Consider the following 23,559-nt stretch of genomic DNA (forward strand, 5'->3'; position numbering starts at 1 on the left):
TTAAGATAAAGGAATAGTAGTATGGCAATCTCAAATTATTAAATAACAGGAATGAAATACCAAATATATGAATATTTTAGGTAAATATAAATATTAAGGGTTTTTATTAATTTCATGCTGTAAAATTTTTAAGACAAGAACGTGGACTAAGAGTGAACCTCAATCTAAATCTATGATGTATCTGGTTAAGGTAATAACTACCATCCGTTTAAAAACAGATAAATTAATGACGATCAACACGGTAGCTTCTTAAATTTAAGTTTTCCTGTCAGTATTGCAACAAGAAGAGAAAGAAACTCAAATTAATTATCACATAGTAATTGAAAGCTTTCGTTTTTTGTATTCGGTAGAACCTCAAGTTCGAACTAGATTGCATCGAGAAATTTTGGAAGCCATTAATTACTCACAAGCATGTCCATTAAAACAATCAGAAGAGGCAGAGGCAGTGTTACAGAATATGTTTTCTTTTTTCTTATCAGATATGCTGCGATATGTTATTACTATGCAGCGGAAAAAAATGGATATGGCACAATCTGTTATTTGATGCCTTGAGAATCCTAAATGGATCCAAAAGAATTTGATAAATGGTGGTAATTTTCTTTCTCTCTATGAACTAATGCAAGCCTGGATCTCTTCCAGAGTTTTTCCTTTGGTTTCTGGGACTAATTTTGCTACAAACAGAATAGTTAAGAGGGAAAATCCAGCATACAAAAACAAAGTACCTGCCCAAAGAAAAACAAAACAACATAAATCCATTTCACTAATTATAATAGCCACAAGAAATTAAGAATGCATGTTTTGTGCTTACCTGGAGAACTCCAACTCATTAGAAAGTTGAAAGTATATGAAACTATCCAAGCTCCTAACCAATTCAACAAAACCACCAAGCTTCCAGCAGTTCCTTTCACGTTTATGGGAAAGATCTGTGAATATGAAAAGTAACATCAAGTTCATGCAAATTTTGGTTTTTAACTATCAGTGTGTTGGTCCCTTTAAAATTGTTACATCTCTTGTATAGAACATATTTTAGGCAAATAATGATGGCTGCCATTTCAATGTTGAGTAGCAGTATATGCTACAAGGGTCTTCTATTGTAAATTTTGGTGCCATATGTAACATACCTCAGACATTATCACCCAAGGAACTGGTCCCATTCCAATTGAAAATGCTGCTATATAGATCTGATCACAGTAAGATTCAAAAGATGGGACAATTTCAGGTCAAACTAGAATTTGATAGAACATGGGGAGTGGGGTAGGAATTAATGTTGCAGAAGAAAACTCACCAACACGCCAGTAACTGCTAATATAGGTACCCACTCAAGCAATAAGCTTTGGTCCTGATCCATCCAGTCATCAACAATTTTAGAATATAGGCACACATAAGGACCATGTGCAGATAAAATTATTCAAACTGGTTTAAAGTTTAAATGACCTCAAGTCAGAGTATTCAGTGTGTTTTTTAGGAAGATTCACTTTAAAAACTCTTGAGCCTCAAAACATGGAGTGTTAGAAAACAAACTAGTAAGGTTAAAAATTTGGAATACTATAAAACAAACTCGTTCACTTTACTTAATTCTGTTTTATCATGACAGTACAAATGCATTTTATACTGAAGACTTGCCTTGAGGTAGAAAGCAATTCCTGCTATAAAGCAACCTAAGAATGTCCCGCTTGCAGAAACCTGCATATTTACAAGAACTTCTGTTAAGCAACAAAGTTCTTACACCATTTAATTTTACTTGTTCTTGATAAATAAGTGCTTTCAGATAGATTTACCATTATAAGAGGTCTTCTTCCAGACCTATCCATCAAAATGGCTCCCAATATAGTAAATGGAACCTGTCAATCATTGTAACTGGTGAAGTTCAAACACAATAATGTTATTCACGCTATTGATTTATTAGAAACTAGTAGAGGGATAAACTACCTGCATACAAGCATATGCTACAGTTCCAGCTTTTCCTGAAGAAAGTCCTGCAAATTCAATAGTTGAAGAAGAAAAATAAATATGGCAAACCGAAGAAACTGGTTGTTCTGACTCTTCTGACTTACCAGCTGCTACAAAAGTCTCAGCTGTGTAGAATCCTATGCCATTGATTCCAACAGATTGTTGACATGCCATTAACCCAACCCCAATCTGAAATTGTGAGAAAAATCCAATTTAGGTCTTTTGAGCAATTATGTTCGTTGTCACTAGATTTCTGCAAGAGAAGTGTGTTACTTACAACTAAAGAGCGCACATATTTGCTTTGGAACAAATCCAACAGTGTAGTCTTTGGAAGGCTTTGAAAAGTTTCAATATAATCCTATTCATCCAAAAAAAGAAAACAGTTAGCTAAGGTAAAAAACATGTCAAGTTGTTTTGAAATTTCTCTGAAGGCTCTCAATCAGCTTGGAATGTACCAGAATTTCTGCAGCTTCATGAGAAATATCCACATCTTTACCCCGAAGACTCCTTAAAGCAAGTTGAAATTCTTTTTCACGGCCAACCTTTGCCTAAAATAATACATACATGTTAATTTTCATTGCAAGATTAAGAAGAAAATACTGCATTGATTTGGTCCTTAGCAGCCGAATATGCTTACCAGCCATCTTGGGGACTCAGGGATAAAGCACAAACCAATCACCAAGCAAATGCAAGGTACTAGCCCTGCACAGTTCAAACCAAAGAAATAATAGTTGCACCTTTGTATCCATAATTTGTTACACCTTAGCCTACAATCCAAAACTAATGTTATTATGTGCTTACCCGCTAGTGCGAGCTGTCTCCAGTTTATGACACTTCCTATTAAGAATGAAACAGACATTCCAATAACAATCAAAAGCTACAATACAAAACAATCAGAGTTAGAGTCAAAATTCAACTCACTTGCAGTTAAGTCTTAAATTTTACATAAAGAACAATACGAAAGTTCTCAACATTTCATCACCTGATTTGTTGTTGCAAGTCCTCCTCGAAGATGTTTGGGTGCTATTTCTGCTATATATACAGGAACCTGTTCCATTTTACATACTTTTATTATATATACTACAGTGAAGAGGAAACATATGAATAAACAAACATATTTAAGTTAGCCTAAACTTTATGAATAGAATAAGTGAGAGTTTCATGGTTATCAAAATTAGTTACCACGTATGAGATAATTCCAATGCCGTACCCTGTGGAAAATCTTCCCAAGTCAAGGGAGTAAGAACTCTGCAACAGATAGAAAAGAATAAAAACCTATCTAGTTTTTTGCCACAACTTTTCTTCATAAGAGCAAATATATGCAGAAAATGAATACCTTCGAGAAAAAGACAGCTAACCATCCTGTAATGCAAAAACCTGTTGAAATTCTCATTGCCTGTTTCGCATGAACAATAACAGTTTATATTTGAATGGCAATGCAGAAATACAAGTCCTTTCGTAGTATCTATATATGTATATACTATTCATTCAAAGAAGTATTAACCAACATAACATGTTACATGCATAATTAATACAAGGTTCGGAACATAGATTCTGATTTTTAGGCATTTAGATTTCACATACCCCTTTTCGGCCAATGAAATCTGTGATCCGGCCACTGGTCATAGCCCCGAGCATTGCACCAATGGTTACTAAAGAACCAAACATTGAAAACTACCAATCCCAAAAAAGAAGGAAATGAGAAAAGAGAATATTATATAAATGAGAATGTGAATGGAAAACGAGAATATACTAACCTCAGCAAGAGATAGATTAAGATCTTCCCTTATAGCTGCTTGAGTGGGTGCTGAATAGCCCACCTGTCAAAATAATAACTTCAGCCCAACATAAAAGAAAAGGTGAAAGCTTTTTTTCATTTCTGTACATTTGGTTTGATTTAGAATGTTTCTTTCTCAACTCATGCTCAGAAATTTTCACTTTCTTCTCTTTTAATTTCCCCTTTGAATAGTCTTGCCACTGAAACATACACGACTTTCATCAACTGTAATTTTCCTACGGTTTAAGATATATATACTTACGCAAGTTCCAAAAGTGAATGAACCACAAACAGCAACAAGTGTGCTAAGCAAAACCATTGTAATGGATCCATTTTCCTCTGGTCGAATGAAGGGCTCTTGTAAAAACTGGAGCTTGGTGGCTTCACCAGTCTCCACATCCCTGTGCTGCTCAATTGCCATATTCTTAAATAAGAAGAAAAATAGCCTCAAAAAAAGAGAATGGTGTGAATGGAGGACATGCAAAAGTATGGTGTGTTGCAGGGTATTTATATTGCATGAAACATTGAAAGATATGTTTTGTGGTAAGAGCATGTGGGAATGAAGCTGTCACTGATGTGGCGTTCAGAAGAGAACAAATTAGAAGCTCTTCTTGGTGATGAATTAGAAGGTAACGAGTTACATCTCCTGCCACTGCATCATTGCTCTTTCTTTATTCATCACACCTTACGTGGTTCCTACTCGGATCGAACAATAACAATATCAGACTTGTTTTCGATTGTTTAAAATAATGATAAGTCTTACGTAACACTTCAAAACATCTTAAGTAATATTATTTAGTTATTTTATTAAATAATATTCAACTTTAACAATTTAAATCATTACTTGACTCGTCAAAATAATAAGTATTATTATTATAAATATTAATTAAATTTATAATAAAAAGATAAATTTGAAAATTGATTCAAATATCTTAAAACAGTTTTAATTAGAATAAAATTAAAAATAAGTTATAATGTAATCTAATAAACATTAGGAATTATATTTTTCAATATATATATATATATATATATATATATATATATATATATATATATATATATATATATATATATATATATATATATATATATATATATATATATATATATATATATATATATATATATATAGTGTATATAAATAAATCATAGTATTAAATATGCTATTAGGCCTTAAAACTCATTCCATTTTTATATGGTTTCCAGTTTATGATGATCAGAATGTCTCGAGGTGTGTTATTTAACGTCAATTTAATGGATTCTAATTTTATGTCATTTTAATATCTATATTTGTTTAAGTTGTTGTTGATTTAGTCGATATTTGTTTAATTTTTTTTATATTTATTTTAATTAGTGCCTTTTTAATATTTATTAAGATTTTGTTAATTGATATTAATTTTATTTATTTTGATATCTATATTTATTTATGATTATTACTGATTAAAATAACATTAATTTATTTATTTTAAATATTTATTCAAATTAATGTTAATTTAATCGATACTATTATAATGTTTTATTTAAACATTTGTCAATTAAGGTTACATTAATCTTATAATTTGTGTTTTTCCATATTTTAGAATTGGATGGCAAATAAGTTTGAATTAAAAATAGAAAATATTTATGTTTGTCTTGTTGGTCATATTTCAAACTTCAAATATTCTCTATCAATTTTTACTTTCTTTTTACATTTTTTGTTCTTATTTTATAGGCAATAATATAGGTTCATCATTCTTGTTACTTTAATAGTAATATTCTCTAGCATAAGTAGATTCATTGAGAAAGTAAAAATGGAACGCATAAATAAATTCTATTAAGTGATAGTAAATCTTATTATGGAAAGACAAATGAAAACTACTTATACGTCTCACTTTTACTTTCTTTATAAATTCATTTATGTTAGTGAAAATTGTTATTAAAGTGACAAAAACGATGAATATAAATTATTATCTATGACACAATAACTAAGAACATACAAGAAGAAAGAAGAAAGTAGAGATTGATAGAAAATCTTTAAAGCGAGAAATATGACCTTATTATGACTAACAAGACAAACATACGCAACTTAAATATTTTTTACCTTTAATTCAAAATTATTTGTTATCATGTTCTAAAACATGAAAAAACACAAATTATAAATTGGTATATAACCTTAATTTGTCAATGTTTAAATAAATATTTAAAAATTATAATAGTATTGATTAAATTAACATTAATTTGAATAAATATTAAAAATAAATAAATTAATGTTATTTTAATCAGTAATAATCATAAATAAATATAGATAACAACATAAATAAAATTAATATCAACTGACAAAATTTCAATAAATATTAAAAGACACTAATTAAAATAAATATAAAAATAAATTAAATTAATATTGACTAAATCAACAACTTCTTAAACAAATATAGATATTAAAATTACATAAAATTAGAATCTAATAAACATTTGGAATTATATTTCTTGATCAGAGTGTTCATTAATAAGAAAATTCCCTATGATCATTTTTCTCAATTATAGTTATACTCATAGTCTATGTATCTCTATTCCTTATATCTGCATTCTCCTGCACCCTAAGATAGAATACATCAATGATTTATCTTAATTTATAACAATAGAAATTCATAATATTATATTTTTCTTATTAATATTAGTGGAAATACATACGTATTTACATATATGTAAGTATTTTTTGTTTGAGTCTTTATTAAATTTGTTTGATTTGTCCGAATATTTAAAAAAAATATTTTTATTTAACTATTTAATTATATTATTATGTTTTGTTGTTTTGTTTACTTTTATTTACATGTTAAAAAATTAAAAAATTAAAATTAATATAAAATAATATTAAATAACACAATATTTCTTCATGAGTTTATGCTATCACTTACATTAACTTATATATGATTTTAAGTTCTGTTAATATACTTAAAAAATTATTTTAATCTCAAATTTTTAAGTCTATAAATTAAAATTATTTTTTAAATATTAAAAGGTTTTTCTAATTTAAGAAATAAAAATCATATTAATTAAACTATGAAGTATTTTTATATTACAAAAATGGATATTTTATATTAGAGTATTGAATACGTATAGAGAGGATAAGAGAAAATGACCAATTATAGCTGACAAACAGGTTATTTAGATCTACCTAAAATTTACGACTTTTCTTCAAACATTTTCTTTCTGTCGATGGAAACAGAGGTAAATATTAAAAAAAAAAAAAAAAAAAAAAAAAAGACAGCAAAGAACCTTGTCATTATCTGAATCATTGGTTTGTCAAGTGTAGGGTATCCCAGCAAGATTTGGTTGTACTGTGTTAGGGGAGAAAACTAACATTATCTCCAGAACACTTTTTACAGAGAATTTGGATTTTCATTCTTAAATAATTTAATTTTATGTCATTTTCGTCAAATTTAACAAATACGTGTACCTCATCTACGTCCACTCTCTCAACTTCATACGGTATAAGGTACTACTCTACCCGTACTTCAGCATACCATTACATTTTTTATAACTGTATTATTAATGATTTTACGTGTATAATTAACAGAGTTGAGAATGCAAACATGCTTCTAACTCTCATATTATATAGATTTAGGTTTCATATTAAATAGAAATGAAAATATTTAACATTTTATGAAATATATATATATATATATATATATATATGAATTTATTATTTTAAAATTTAAAATTAAAAATGATATCAATATTTGGTGTGAGATAAAATAAGTTCTTATTAATGTTGTATTTGTTCATTCAGTTTTTCTATACTGAAAATTTGATCAAATAGTACGATAAGTGAATTGTTTTTATTATAAATTAGTAACGTTAAGATTTTAATATAAAATTTTTCCCACTAAAGTATCAAGATGGAAGTCAACCCTCAGTTTTAAATAATTAAATATCTTTTAATGATTTTCTGTTTCAACTAAACTTCAAATTTGTTATTATTGAGAATTCAAGTATAATTTTAAATTTTATATTGATAGAATTAAAAAACAAAGATAAAAATTCTTAATCAATTGTTTTAAAGTTTTGAGTTGAGAATAATGTCAATATTTTATATAAAAATTGTTAGGTTTTTAACAAAATCTCATATTGATTAAAACAAAACATGAACATGAATTTATATATACACAAAATATATATTTGAAAGATTTTTTGGAATGAAACCAAAAATAAATTCGTGAAAATTTGGTTCAGATAAACATTCATGCATGTATTATTTAGTAGTCTTAAACAATTATATTGTTAGTTTTATAGTTTAGTAGTATTTTATATATATATATATATATATATATATATATATATATATATATATATATATATATATATATATATATATATATATATATATATATATATATATATATATATATATATTAATGTTAAGTGATAGTTTTAAATGTATTAAGACATGATGAAGCTAATGAATTTATGAATTAATCAACAGTACATATAAAGTAATATTTAGAACATGTGTCTTAAAGTTTTAGAAAATATGGGGAAGGTTTTGTGGAGGATCTGGTATATATCTTGTCTTTGTTCTTATAACACCTTTTTCGGCCTATGGCAAGGATTGGTCAACAATTTAGGTGTATTATATTATGCATAATATACGATGTCTGATTTTCTATGAGTCTTTATACCAATCATTGAGAAACATTAATATTAATAAATAACCCATTATTAGTGTGCGGAAAATAAGAAAATTAAACTAGGATGTTAATTACATCGAGACAGATGAAAGTAACATGCAAAGATTTTAACAATCACTTCTCAATTTAGTTGGGTCACCTAAGAAAATGTTAAGAAATTAACCTATTGGTATGAACATTGTTAATTGATAATAACATAATAGTTTTATTTATATATTAGAGATATTGATATATATACTTCATATATGTTAAGGATATCACGCATTAGTTATTACTCTCTTTTTTAACTATCAATTTAAAAAATATATTTTATATTTAATTTCCTTTTTAAAAATTCAATATAACAGTAATTTATTATTTATGTCATTTCCTTTTCATTTAATTTTTTATTATAGTTTACATTTATGTGTTTATTATTATGGGTGGAAATAAATGAGTAAAATAGAGGATCTTATGATTATTTTATCAAGATAAAATAATTCATATTTTTATAAATATTTAAAAAAATTAAACTTTATTTAAAAAGAAATTCAAGGAGTATATATTATTAGTGTAAACTTATGAAATCTTTAATAAACATTTAATTTTGTTAAATATATTATATAAAAAATAAGAATAGCAATACATAACATAAGTTAATTATAAATGTTTTTTAATAGAATACATTTTATTTCAAAAAAAATAAAAATAGAGTATGAATATTTAAATATGGATGTACACGAAGATAGCAGGAAGTCATAAGAAAATTATTGGTAGCAGCAACAGTTAGATTATAAAAGAACTTAATTCATGTTCACTTGAATAGATTTGGAGAAGAATGATTGATGAGATTTGAGAAAATTTGAAAGTAAATTTTATTGTTGTTTATTTGAGTGAATTTGGAGGTAAGCGAGAGTACATTTGGAAGTAAAATTTCTGAGAATTAGTGTAGGATTTGATTGATGTGACAAATTAAAAAAAAAAATTACTTCCAAACTCACTCTCATTTATCTTCATATTTTATTTGAGGACATTTAACTAAATGCTTTGTATATAGTTGTAAGATCTTGACAATTCAACGGAATTTTTATTTTTATTTTCTCTAATTTAAACTATGTTCACTTTTTAAATTGTAATATGTGAAAAACGTATAAATATATCACTAAATATTTACTCAAAAGATATATTATTATTTAGTATATTTGTTTGGGTTAAGACGAGGATAGAAGGGGAAAGATATCAAATTGAAAATTTAAATTTATTTGTCCAAATAAAGCACTTGAAAGTGTAGAAAAATTAAATCAGAACATTTTAAACTTTTTAAAATTTTAAAATTCTGTGTCCAATATGTAAAGTTAGCATTTAACTACCCTAGAAATCCTTAAATTGAAATTAAAAAGATTACTATACATGTTTCTTTTGAAAACAGACCACTTGCCACAAAGAAAATTATTCCTTACTGTATCTGTGAATGAAAGGACGACATTTGATGGAACAAACCCTTATATTAAGTCATATCATTTAATAGTATAAAATTATTAAATAAAATATTATAAAATTAATAATTTAAAATATATAAATCTAGTATATAAGGTATAAATAGAGTTATCTCGACAAAAAAGAATTATTATAATATATATATATATATATATATATATATATATATATATATATATATATATATATATATATATATATATATATATAAACCAACTATAATTCACATGATTTTAAAAAAAAAGAAAAAAACTTTTAAATAAAACAACTTCTAAGATACTAAAGAAAACAACATCTTCACTTTTTTACCAAAGACTTATCATTATCTAATTCCTCATCTAGTTATATCGTGAAGTGATTAGAAAAAAAAAACGAACAAAATACAACAAATACAAAAAGAACATAATAATAAATTAATGTGCAAAATAATTATTTTTAAATATTTAAATTATATGAGTGTTATACTAAATATCAAGAATGAAATTCTACTGTTTGAAAAAATGAGGCTTGTTCAATTGATTAAATCGGTAGTTCTCTCTTAATGTTTTGGTCAAAAAGAGTTTTAAAACATTGAAGCTTGTATCAATTTAATCAATTTCTCGCTGATTCTCTCAATTAACACAAAATCAACTAAAATACTCAAATATGACAATTATCTAATTCATACAAATCAAACTATTCCTACACACCAAATCAGATTCATAAAAAACAATTAAATATCATCCCAATATCTGATAAAGCAACAATCATGGAAAACATGCAATTGATAAAACTCACACTATGCAAATCAAGACTAGCTTTTCAAAGCTGCTCAACAACCCAAAAATCCAAAATGCCTCCTACCTTGCACGATACCCCTTCCACACCTAGAGACAATAATATCAAAACAATTTGATCATGCCAACAAAAACATTTATAACAGAGATTCAAGAAACACAAACAATGATACATTTAAACAAGAAAACCCACATACAATCAGATGAAACAAAAAAGACAAAGAAAGAAGTTAAAAACTAATTTACTCCAAAAAAGAAATTAATTGATTAATCTTGACAAACTCATCCAAAAACAAAATCTTGATATCTCCAATCTTTAAAAAAATGAACAGATAAAAGAGAGAAATCTCTTAGAAAAAAATTTCTAGAGATAAAATACTTTTAAATAATAAAACTTTTTTGAGTTTTGTTCTTTATATAAAAACGTTTTACCATTAAAATAAAAAAATCTCAATATTTTAAAACATCATCACTTCTAAAATACACTTTTTTAAGGTTCTCCCAACATGGAATTAGGCTTAATTTTGATAAAAAAAAAATAATATTATGGAAAGGGACTTTCTATGTTCATTAAAATAAAATGACTTTGGCAGTAAAAATAATTTAATTTCATAAATGAATTGAATTAGAACATATAAAATTACATCGCTTTTAATGAATGAAGAAAAGCAACCACACTCGTTCTTGAAGTCGAGGCTGAATTAAAATTTGATTCTCAATTCCATGAAAATTTCTTTACACATCTTGTCGAGAGATCTCTAGCACAAACACCCCAACTTAACAATGATATAGATTAGAAACCTTGGATTACGATTCCAACGCAATAAACTACCTAATCGTCCTGACTCCGATGCTTATTTAGCGTTACAACAAATATGTACGAACTACAAGTACAAAAAAATTGAAGCTTCCACTAATAGTTAAACAAACACCTTCTAACAGATACTGCTAACTCAGTAACCCCTCCTGGATGAAGGACGGCTACACAAACCCCAAGACAAACAGCAATCGAAACCATCACAAAAATAGCTGGTCGAGGGGTCAACAACCCCCTGCCTAAACATCCACGACCATATATTTCAGGCAACTCTTCCACATTCATTATAATATCTCTCTTTAAAAGAGGTATTCTTTCATTTTTGTCACTACAAGTTAGATTTTTCAGCACTCCCCACTTTGCATCTGCTCTTGACAGGATACCCTGCAAAACAAAAATCCATGTAGCAAATGCCATGTTAGTCGCTAGCGCAGATCACAAGATCTTAGACATAATACCAGAATACCAAGTAGGGATAAAAGGCCACATTATCTTCCTACTAACAATAAATTCATTTGTTATCAATGAAATCCACACACTAACACCTCAATTGCAAATTTCCATGTTATCGAATTTTACTTAACTTCTGTCAAGGCCCCAAACAAATTGATTGCAGTTGCCAATAATTTACAGAACAAGAGTTAGAACTTATACCAATACCAGATGCATCAATTTACTTTCATTATATGGCAAAAAAAATTATCATTGAAGTAAAATTAATGCCTCTTAATCTAAAACTTCAAAAGCCGGTCATATTTCATCATCATGGAGAAAAAACTGAAAGAATTTATTAGTCCTAACCTGACTGTTAATAGCAACTGAGATCTTGTTATCATGAGAGCAACCCTGAGCAAGTCTAAAGCCTTCCATTTCAGGCTGCACAATAATACTTCCATTTTTCTGATGTTTCTGAAATATGGTAATTTGAGCATTATGTATGTGATTCAGGAGTTGCCTTGTATCCACATCACTAGTCGTATTAATCACAAAATTGGATTTCATGCTTGCTGTCAAGATTATCAAATTTGGTAATATTTTTTCCAACATGACTGTTGATTCATTGCACATCAGAAAATCCAACAAGTGACAATATCTTTGGATTTGTGAAGCTGTAATCACTCTGTCAAAATTTTCTGAAGTGGTGTCCTTAAGCAACCATGCTATATCTACAAGTAAGTCTGATGATGTGTGGCTAAGTGTAAATGTTTCACACGAGCTGCAGATAGAACCACCTGATGCAGACCGGAATTGATTAGAAAGGAGAGATGAATCTAATTTTTGCTGCAGTATCTTCATTTCAGAACAAGTTTCTTTATCCGCAATTAGTACAGGAATAAAGTTTGATAAACCGGATTCATTCTCCACCTACAAAAGGCAAAAGCAACATAAGAAAACATAAGGGAGTAAGAAATATGAACTGCCAAAAAAACAACAATTTAAAAAGTTCTTAGAGATTGATGTGAAGAATTTATAAATGAAAATTAATCAAACATGCAAATGAATCAACAATGAATATTATGTTAAATCAAAGGTGAAAACAATCTTAATTTGATGTTATTATCAACACAATGACAATCCATGATAGAATGGCGAGATTTATATTGGCTGATCAAGTGACGTGTGTAAATGATCAATAAAACATTAGTACAATTCCGTACTGGATTTCAATGCTCCTAATCACTGTAGCCATTGTCACATAACCTTCTTACATATATTACACGTACTTTAAGACAAGAACTAGTCAAATAAAAAGAACCAATATAACACTGCTGAATTCAACACCAGAGAGGGATTCTATAAGAATGATATGCTACCTCAGTTTGGTACGATTGCTATGAAAATCTTATGAAGCCCTCACATTTAGTTATCAGAAAAATACAAAAGTTACCAACCAAACATGGCACACAAATTATATCATCTGTGAAGTTCAAAGTACGCTATGGTCATCAAAAAATATATTTTCCTGATTTGTTCGATGATTTTCCAGCACAACCTATATATGACCACATAAAGCAAACAGAACTATAGGTCAATTACTACCTCAATAAATGCAGGCCCAGAGAGACTTTCCTCTGTATGAGGGACATATATCTTGTACAACTGATTGTCAAAAGCGCAAGAAATATTTTCTTCAGTCCAGTTATGTGGGGACGGTACACAATACTCACATTTCAGATACTTTCCCGAAAACGATACAAGAAGCCTGTCACAGGGAGCACCTCAATACTGTAAGAAACACATTGACCAATGAACCATAATCTAAATTAGCTGTATAAAGATGATACATTTGAAAATGAGAATATATCAACTAAAATAAAATAAAGTATAAAGCACAATCCATTTGATATCACGTGACATTTGCTAACAGAATTGGGATTGGAGAAAAATAGAAAAAGGTTGTAACAATGTTAGTGCCACATACTGCACATTTTCCATCCTCTGGAGCTATAACCATACACAGAACTCAGATTCCAAAATAAAAAATATATGTGGGGGTATAAATGAGTAGAATTATTTGTGAACCATTCAAATTTATTTTGTTAAATGCTCAACCAAATTTGTTTGTTTAATTAAATAAACAAACTCAAGCTTGACATTGGGTTCAATTATTTTTTAAATGAGACAAGTTCAGGCTTTATATTGATAGCTTGTGAACTATGAAGCCCATGTACGCCAAAAATGGAAAAGTATCACTGTCATACCAGTTTTAGACACCGATTCTCCTCGAATACTACCAGATCATATCTAAAAAGAATCCATTCTTCATATTTTAATAAAAAATAAACAAAAAAACTAAGATACAACTTAGATACTTTCGGATTTGTATCTGCAAAGTATTAAAAAAGTTTGTCTTAAAGCTTCTTGTCCAACGAAGCCCTTCCTAACCCTTGTAAAAGAAATTAGAGTACATACTCATTTATTCATTCTTTTAAGAGAAACTAAATGGATCAAAAAAAGACACGAGTTGGTCCATGTGGCTTCCAATCTTTGACTTTAATGAAAGTTATCAAAAGAGACAAGGTTGTGGATCATCAGTGGAAATACACATGATCCAAAATTGATCATGGTTCTAGACTTCTTGAATTGAAAGTGTTGTCTCTTGATAAATCAAACATAGAGAAGTTTTTTTTTTCACGGTAAAAGGAGAATGATACAATTAACATAAAACAATACTGAAGTAACGATGCTTTGGAATTCTAGGCTATTGTGCAGAAACAATACTTATTTTGAATTCTATCCAAGATGTTTTTATTGATACATTTAATCAAGGTTGGCTATGATAGTGGCAGAAACTATTATTTTTGTTATGATATGATCACAAATATCTTTGTAAATTGTGATCACCATAGTTATGAATTAATAAGAAATAATCAATGCCTTTTTCTCTACCAATATTCTGCATATAAAATATTTTATCAGTTTTTGTTAACGTATCATATCCTATATTTCAAAAAATTGTCACATCCTTTGTCACAGTAAGTATTTGGGCTTCATAGGTTATCAATAACTCCTTTATTTAATTTGTTGAACATTTTAGCAGTCTTTGTTCTTTATTTATTTATTACTCTACATACCGTATATCCAATGCAATTTTGTCTGTAGATTATCAGAAAAGCAAATTGATGAAGTTAAAATATCAATTAAGAAAAAATTCATAAATTGAAAAATATGAAAGTCATAAATGAGAACTTCATTTTTTTTAATAGTGTTAAAAAGTAGACTTTACGTCTAACCCAATGCTACAAAATTGACTTGTAAGGTGAGATTTGCACCCACTTTTATACTCTAATTGGTCTTGTCTCTAATCGTGTGGGACTTCTAACACATCTTCCTCACACCAAGATAATACATCTCGTGTGTGGAACTAAACATTAATAGATGATCTGATAGCAACCCAATAATAGATGGAACAATAGACTTGACAAACAACATTTTTTTATGTGGGACTTCCAACAAATGGCAAGCCCCCTTTTACGATTTTAGTTTTGTTAAGGATAAAAACATTGCAAAAACACTAGGATAGTCAAGGAAGACCGAAACACAAACATGGAATTGACCCCTTTTGTGAGTTCTCTTTTAGCTTGTGAGTCAGGTTTTATGGCCCCATTTCATAAACCCATTTTAAACCAAAAATAAAGCACAAGCCATATGTATTATTTCATTGAACAAATTCATATGCCCCTATTCCTTCATGAAATTAATCCTTGGCTTCATCTCTTTGATTCACACCTCATCTCTCTTGTGCCCACTCCGTCTTGCTCACATCTTTTACACTAACTGCTGCAACTACAAAGCATGTGACTTATTTTTGTTGTTTGTAGTCTCACCCATCTTTCTTGGTTGATTTGATGCAACCACAAGAATCTCATGGGTTCTCTATCTTGTGGGTTCTTTGTTCGTGTCTCTCATCTCTCTGATTCTTTTAATATATTTTCATCACAAGGAGTGTTTAGTAATATCCAACTTGCCATATTGCTTCACTTGGACTGTTTTGTACCTATAACTTTGTCTTGTTTTACTTTCTTATGATGTTGAATTTAAGTTCAATTAAGTGTTTGAAGGTTGAATTTAAAGTCCTATTTTCTTATTTATGCTACTTTACATGCATCTATACATGAATGTATAGCACATATATGAATTTCATGAATCTTATAAGATCTAACAATCCATGTTACGATTTCCTAATATTGATTTTAACCACTATACTTCCTACAACATAAAACAGTCTTTCTAACCACAATGAGACGGTGGCAGGAAATGGTTACATTTGATTTATGAATATTATCAAATAGATATATGTCCAAATTATAGAATATAAATCAATGCAAAACCTTATCTTATAAGTCAATTTTGTAAGGTTAACTTAGGTTTAAAGTTCACATTTTAAGATAATATCAGGGCTTATTTTAACAAAGTTTATTAGGCCTATCATGCTACTCAGTATCGGACTAGGTGTCTAGTCCTTCACTTGAGGGAGTGTAATGGAAGTTCAACATTGAATTGATATATAGTCAAATTATATTATATAAGTGAGTTTTATAAGTCGGTTTTGTGAAATTGAGTTAAATTTAAAGTCTACTTTCTACAAAATATAAAGCCAAATTAATCCCAAAACATGAGGAGAAAAACAATGGTACAAATTTACTAGAAACCAATTACAGGTGAACCGAATTTCAAGTCAATAGTTTTTTTGTTTATTCTACACAAAAAAATAATTAAATTTTGCATTCATTGAGATCTAAATATGCTCCAATCCCTCTTCCATAATATTACACATCTCGCACTCCCCTTTTTATCATGGATGCTAACCCCAACTTTCGATCCTCAACATTGCTAAAACCATATATAGTGCACAGATTAAGTGTAAGCAGGTTGTGCACAATCCACGAACCTGCCCAATCCTATCCAATTATAATTTTGAGGGTTAGGTTTCATTTAGTTCACCCATTTAAACTTGGGTAAGGTAAGAAATTTATGAATTTCAAACTTGTGAACTCAACCCAATCCAATTACATAGTAAATAAATACTAAAAATATTATTTGTATAGTAGCCATACTACACAAAAAAAAAAAGATTTTATGGTTGATCAAATGAATATTATGAGTAAACATTTCATATCACATATGCTATTAGAATAAATATTCCATTTCTTACATCCTCTCATAGGACCTGATTAACTGAGTTCTAAATTGAATTTATGAGTATTGTTTTAATATCTTAGTATCTCAAGAATTACTGTTTATAAAATATATTTATGTTTTAAGCATTGTTCATGCCTTATAATATTAAAAATATTGATTTCAAGGTACTTTTTATTAAGAGTTAAAAAGATAACAATATTTTGTAATTACTCAAGTCCATGACATAACCTAATCCAACTCAAATATAGTTGTTGCCAAAATAAAAAAAGACAAACCCAACCCAATAATTTTTAATTGGATTTGGTTGAAAACTAGACTAAACTTAACTAGCACAGATGTAGACCAACATGCTCAATTATGTGCAATGAAAACTTATTAAAATTATTAGAAGAGGCTGCCATTACATACTGGAATTTAGGCTGCAGTAAGTTACTTCCACAAGCAACAAACTCCATAGGTTTGCCAGCCTCAAAGCATGTAGGGTGAACATAATGAAGCCTAGGTGCCTGCAAGCTAACCTCGACTTTCGTCACAGAGGTTCCATCTGTAACCATTGAAATGTGCTTGTTGAAATGATATAGCTCATGAGGGAGAACAAAAATAACAAAGACTGAATATATCGAAATTGATATTGACTAGATATGATACGATGTGTTCCAGTATATTACAAAACATAAAGCAATAAAATTTACATACATCAATAGATCAAAAACATAAATAAATAAACAAACAGACCATGAAAAATTAAGAAACTTGTAAACTAACCCACAAGAAACTAGGTATAATTTAATTTGTTTTGGAAAAATTAGAAGAATAATGAAAATCTGCAAGATGGAGAGTAAATACCTACAAAACCCTCAGTATTGAAATAAGGATCAGGTTATAAAATACGAAAGATAATGAACCAAGAAGAAGCTATATAAAAAAAACCATGCATACATAGTGAACAAAAGAAAGAACACAAACCTTTCATAACACGGAAGACTATGTCATTAAGATGAACTAGAGCAGTCCCTCTTCCAGATAGCATATTTCCCGGGGCAACAAGTTTGTTCACATGTTCCAAAGATTCTTTCCGTAACTGGTTGATCCACAACACCAGAAAAAAAATGAAATCAGAAAACATTAAAAAAAAATTAAAAAATAAAATTCCTGAAAACTTTAAAACTGAGGGGTGACAAATTTTCTTAATTTTTCAGTTGAATTGTACAATTCTAGAGTTTTCAAATTAAAAGAGAGAGTATGCATCAGATAGTATATGGTAAATTAAAGCACAAATACATCTCAATCAGTAAACTTAGCAAAAACTGTCCAAAAAGCTGAATAAAGAATCATACAGTTAATCAGTCCAATATTGAGTCAAGTAACCCATAACAAGACCACTTAAACACGACACAAAAACACATAATAAAAAGAACATCAAGGTGAGCCCTTACATTTATCCACATAATGTTAGGCATTGCAATAAAACTTGTCAAAATGGTGCACCCGGGGCGGATATAACCCTCCAACTCCACAGGCATACTTGCCAACCATTGGAATATCTGCAAATGCATTTGGCAGCCTGTTAATCAGTTACTAAGACGTATACGACAGAAGGACTTGCCACTGTTCAAATACTAAACTGCAATAACAATGCTTTAATATACTTGGTGTCGTAGCCTTCTAGGAAATTCTGCTGGATTCCAATCATAAAGCTTAAACGAAATCCGACCTGTTTGGCACTACAAGTGAACTTTCAATCAGTAAAAGTTAACAACAATTATTCCACGTACTAACATACATTTGGAACAAAAACATAAACAAGAAGGGCAACCCACCATAGACGTGTAGGCACTCTTATTGTCACAATAAGAAGGCGAATTAGAAGTGTTCCCACTATTCACTCGAGTTTCACCAGAAACAGGCAAAGACACAACGCTGTCACTGTTAACATTCTGGGCATCAGGAGCTGATACCAGAATGGGAACAGGTTCCTCTCCATGATCTGGCAACACTACTATGTCGTTGATCTCATTACTCAAATTTGAACAATCTGTGGGATGCACGCACAATTACACAGCCAATGAGCATTCTTAACACAGTATTCTTGTTACACAGCCTGTATGATTTTAAACTTATGTACAGACTAGTTTTTGCTTACAGAATAACTAATTTTATTATTTTATTTCCTGAAAACGGTTACAGAGAGGTTTATTCAAAGATGGTCTTTTATAGTTCCTACTTCCCAGTAACAAAATATAAAATTAGTAGCAATATGAAGAGAAAAAAAAAAGGAAAAAAAAAACAAATGAAACCATTAACAGGGCACTGTAATACAAAACATAAACCTTTTCCTGCTACCGCATCATAATTGTTTTCCTCATTCTGAGTAACAGCCTCAAGTTCGGCGATAGCACCACCTCCCGATTCCACCAGGGGCTTTCTCCGCCTTCGCGTGTTATGCCGTTCTAACTTCCTTCTGCAACTTCGTTTCCCTTCATCGAAATCCGACAAAACATGAAACCTGCGAAGCGTTGACCGTCAACACGACAACACAGACTACACAATCGCGTGACTAACATTCAATAGAAGCGCATCTCAAACGATATAACTAACTACGGAGCGAGGTAATTGAATCAAACGACGGCGAAGAGAGTGAAGGAAAGGAGATCGCACTTCCCGCACTGCTGGCAGTATCTCTTGGGCTCGCCGTGGAGGACAACAGTGGTGGCATTGGCGCAGAGGAGGCAGACTCTGTGTCGGCGGTGATAGCCTTTGAGTTCGGAGATATCGACCTCACAACCAGGGACCTGGCATCGAGCGGATGAGGAGGCACGAGCAGTGCGCGCGCGTTTCTTGCCAGGCAAACCCTCATCCTCGAGTTTGGCGTCAAGTTCGGGGCAGGCGCAGGGGACCCGACCCGCGAGAAAGTTGGAGCAGGTGAGTCGGGGATCACGCTTTCGGACCCGGTCGTTAGGGATCTCGGGAGCGTCGTTGAAGAGAGAAGAGAATGGGAGAGAATTATCGGTGTGGTCTTCGTCGAGGTTGAAGTCTAGAAGGTAGGAGAAGTCCCAAGTGGAGGAAGGGTCTTCGGAATCGTCCATGGGAGGGAGAGATTGTTGGGGTTCCATGGAGAGGGTAAGAAATGGGAACCCTAATTGAATTGAATTCAATTGAATTTGATTGTAGTTGTTGGATGGTTGTTAGCGGTGGTTGAATGTTTGGCGGAGAATGGAAGAAACGGCGGCTTCTCTCTCTCTCCCTTTCTCTCAGTGGGTTGAGTTCTAACAGGAGAGCGATGATGGGGTCATAGTGGCGACATTTGCAAGTTTTCTCAACTACGCGCTTTCTTCTCTCACGCGCGATTTCTTTCTTACCATTTCTTTTTTCTTCTACAACTATTAAGTTAAAGTAGTAAATTATTATTTTTAATTCCTAGTCTTCTATATAATATAAATAAACACTTTAGTCTATTAAACAACCAAAATTTAAATTCATATTTAATCGTGTAAAAAATATAGTAATCATTCATATTGTGTAATTTTCTGTTCATTAAATATATAAAATACTATTTAAGATTAAATTGACCCTTGAACACTTTATTCTAACAATAAATTGATATAAAAATGTCATTATTTAAATTTTTTAGAAGCATCAACCAAATTATTCTTTTAGGACTAAACTCTGAGTAAGATATTCACAACCAAAATAATCATTTACATTAAATTATATAATAAAAAATATTTTTAATTTTTAAATATAATTTAATGCTAAAAATATTATTAGATTAATAATTAAAGATATCCTTAAAAGCTAACACGTAAATCAAACAATCTTTAACCTACAGTTCACTAGAAAGACACAATATAAGGGATTAACATCACTCTCTACTCAAAAGTTGACAATGAATTAATGGGTATTTTATCTTTATACAGTGTTTTACTTTCTCATTTTTATCGAATGTGGGACTTAGACTGGCACTAATTAATATCCACCTGCATTTGATTAATCCATGTAAAACAATCTAAACAAAAACAACTTCTTAAAGTATAGAAAGCTTAAAAGAATACCTAAAATAAATGTCTTGTATTATACTAAATAAAAACTCATACCTACAATACTGAATTGGCACTCAACGCCCTAGTCCAAAGTCAGCGTCCAAAGTCAAAAAGTTCACTAACTTTGTGGCGTTCAACGACCAGGGTGACGCTCAACATAAGGTCATTCAGCGCTATACCAAAAGACAACACACTCCAAAACTGATTTTCTTGCACTAAAGACCTATCTAAATGACCAAACTGGTATTCTAGACACTATAATTGTTTTTAAAACATTTTATAACTCAAATTGCATACCAATTTGATTAATTATCCAAAAACAAGGTCCAATAGACCAAACTAAAAGCTCAAAATTCATACATTCTTATTTCACATATCACATACCACGTTTTAGTGAACTAAGAAGCTACCTAAGTCTTAAATACCACTAACAAAGACCACCAACATTCAATTCACTCAAACAACACTCCCTATAAAAATTCATTTGTTATACCAAGACTTTTAGACCAAAACCAAGCAAGATCAATATCTAACTAAGTCCTAATTTGCACGTACTCATACCACCAACCTTAAAATCATTCCACGGACAATCACAACAAAATTTAACATATTATACCACAAATTTTAGAATCGAACAAACACATGTTCAACATAATTCACATCAACAACTTTACATACCAATTTATCAAATTCTAATCAAATCAAGCATGCAACATAAGTTAACAAAACATTAATAACAACAAAATTTGGTAGCTAGCTTCTCTTACCTTGTAGAGGACCCAACTACTCTACAAGAGCTAAGACGACTTCATTAACTTAAAGAACTATATTTGTACTTATAACTCACACTAACATGATTAGGACATACTCTTAGAATCACTAGTTAGCAGAGAGTCTTATAAAAGACTCATATGACACATGCAAAATCATTATAGCTCACATGCAAAGCAAATGAGACAGACCGAAGAAAACAAGTAAAAACTAGCTTGCTTTTTTGAAGAAACTGATCGAGTAGACTTGAAGATCCACCGATGTGATCACTCAGACGATGTTTAATCTTCAAACATATGAATGCAACAAAAGAACTCATAGAAAGAAGTCAAATAATTTTAAAAAAGTAATTTATAGAGAAATTATATATTTTAAAATAATAAAATAATTTATATTAAAATTATTTAATATTAAAATAAATTAATCTCATTATTTTTAAATTATTATCACTTCTAAAATATTATAATATGCGAATGTCACAAATGAACATATATTATCGATTATAATGATGGCATGTTAAGAAAATTAAGGTATCATTGAAAAACATCCTCAATATACAATATAATCATTTGATTATTCTTTATTTGTTATGACTTGATGCATAATGCTTTAAAAAAGTTATTTAATATTGTTTTAAAAATTAAAGTATGAATCTATCGAGCAGAAATAGACTATTTAATGAAGAAACCCACGAACTTGAACTTTTGAGTTCTAGATGATAACAATTACTTGACTCATATATTATTATCATGGAATTTTCTGCCCCTACCTCTACCATTCCAAATAGCTAACACACACACACTGAAATAAGGGCTCCAATGCTTAAAAAAGTCACCCACCAACACTAATAAAAGTACAAGTATCAGAGTGATATTCCATAATAATATTATTTAGAATTAAATATATTTTTTAACTAAACTTTAAAATAAAATTAAAATTTATCATGCCATAAAAATTTCTAATATAATTTTTTTTTTCAAATTTTAAAAACGAATTAATACAAGTCTTTTTATTCAATTACGTCAATATCAATTAAAAAATTCATAAAAAACTATATCTATTTACTTTAAAGTTTAAAAATTAAAATATATTAAAATTTTAAATAAAATAAATTCTAACTTCACAAACTAAAAAATATTTAATCATATTATTTATTCTTCAGTCTAAATTTTTGTTTTAATTAAACAGATAATTTTAAAAAAATGTCACTGCATTTCAATATCTATTTATTTTTTACTAAATTATGAAAGAAAAAAATTATATCATTAATAGCGGTAGAAATATATATATTTTTTAATTTTAATAGCAAAGTAATATGATAACGGTTATATTTTAATTATTTAATTAACATTGCTAAATTTCTAAATAATAAATATCTTTCAAATTTATTTCATTATACGTGTAACTGATGAAACGAATCATCGTTATCAGTTTGGGATTTATTATAAGTTCTATGAAACATGTTTTAAAAACTATATTTAGACGGGAAATAAGAATCACAATTAAAATTAAAACTAAAATAAGAAAAAATTATTGAAAACCAAAAAACAAAATGTAAAAAGTATGGAAGACCAAAAGTAAAATGTAAAGTTTTATTAAATGTAAAAAAAAAACAGTATTATTTATGGATGACTCAATTGAA

The 23,559-nt window shown here is 29.3% G+C and overlaps 2 protein-coding genes across 2 annotated transcripts; both read right to left on the bottom strand.

Annotated features, from left to right (window-relative positions):
• Positions 1–399: 399 nt before the first annotated feature.
• On the bottom strand, positions 400–4,189 carry LOC108342368 (sugar transporter ERD6-like 16). The gene is made up of 18 exons (XM_017580132.2): positions 3,990–4,189; positions 3,708–3,770; positions 3,535–3,624; positions 3,287–3,346; positions 3,133–3,198; positions 2,933–2,998; positions 2,752–2,827; positions 2,588–2,652; positions 2,406–2,498; positions 2,228–2,308; positions 2,055–2,139; positions 1,930–1,976; positions 1,779–1,841; positions 1,624–1,683; positions 1,286–1,339; positions 1,122–1,181; positions 809–923; positions 400–722 (listed from the first exon to the last, which is right to left on the bottom strand). Exons 1-18 carry the CDS (start codon positions 4,146–4,148, stop codon positions 607–609), a joined length of 1,419 nt encoding a protein of 472 aa, XP_017435621.1. The 5' UTR covers positions 4,149–4,189; the 3' UTR covers positions 400–606.
• A 7,154-nt stretch (positions 4,190–11,343) lies between these two features.
• LOC108343164 (squamosa promoter-binding-like protein 7) lies at positions 11,344–20,429 on the bottom strand. The gene is made up of 10 exons (XM_017581265.2): positions 19,765–20,429; positions 19,437–19,612; positions 18,927–19,141; positions 18,756–18,830; positions 18,543–18,650; positions 18,073–18,187; positions 17,515–17,650; positions 13,504–13,666; positions 12,265–12,828; positions 11,344–11,847 (listed from the first exon to the last, which is right to left on the bottom strand). Exons 1-10 carry the CDS (start codon positions 20,217–20,219, stop codon positions 11,560–11,562), a joined length of 2,295 nt encoding a protein of 764 aa, XP_017436754.1. The 5' UTR covers positions 20,220–20,429; the 3' UTR covers positions 11,344–11,559.
• Between the last annotated feature and the right edge of the window lie 3,130 nt (positions 20,430–23,559).

The sequence above is a fragment of the Vigna angularis genome, chromosome 6 (assembly GCF_016808095.1).
Source record: "Vigna angularis cultivar LongXiaoDou No.4 chromosome 6, ASM1680809v1, whole genome shotgun sequence".
In the NCBI taxonomy this organism is placed as follows: domain Eukaryota; kingdom Viridiplantae; phylum Streptophyta; class Magnoliopsida; order Fabales; family Fabaceae; genus Vigna; species Vigna angularis.

Bases quoted from the DNA above. Each gene is read 5' to 3' on its own strand.
- LOC108342368 (XM_017580132.2), bottom strand. From the start codon at position 4,148: ATGGCAATTGAGCAGCACAGGGATGTGGAGACTGGTGAAGCCACCAAG. The intron at 3,199-3,286 runs GTATTCATTTTC...TATCTGTTGCAG, and splicing joins TAGCTGTCTTTTTCTCGAAG to AGTTCTTACTCCCTTGACTT. The intron at 2,999-3,132 runs GTAACTAATTTT...AAAATGGAACAG, and splicing joins TTGGAATTATCTCATACGTG to GTTCCTGTATATATAGCAGA.
- LOC108343164 (XM_017581265.2), bottom strand. From the start codon at position 20,219: ATGGAACCCCAACAATCTCTCCCTCCCATGGACGATTCCGAAGACCCT. The intron at 17,651-18,072 runs GTTTGTGTTCTT...CAATGGTTACAG, and splicing joins AGTCTTCCGTGTTATGAAAG to ATGGAACCTCTGTGACGAAA. The intron at 11,848-12,264 runs GTTAGGACTAAT...TTTGTTTTGCAG, and splicing joins CAGTTGCTATTAACAGTCAG to GGTATCCTGTCAAGAGCAGA.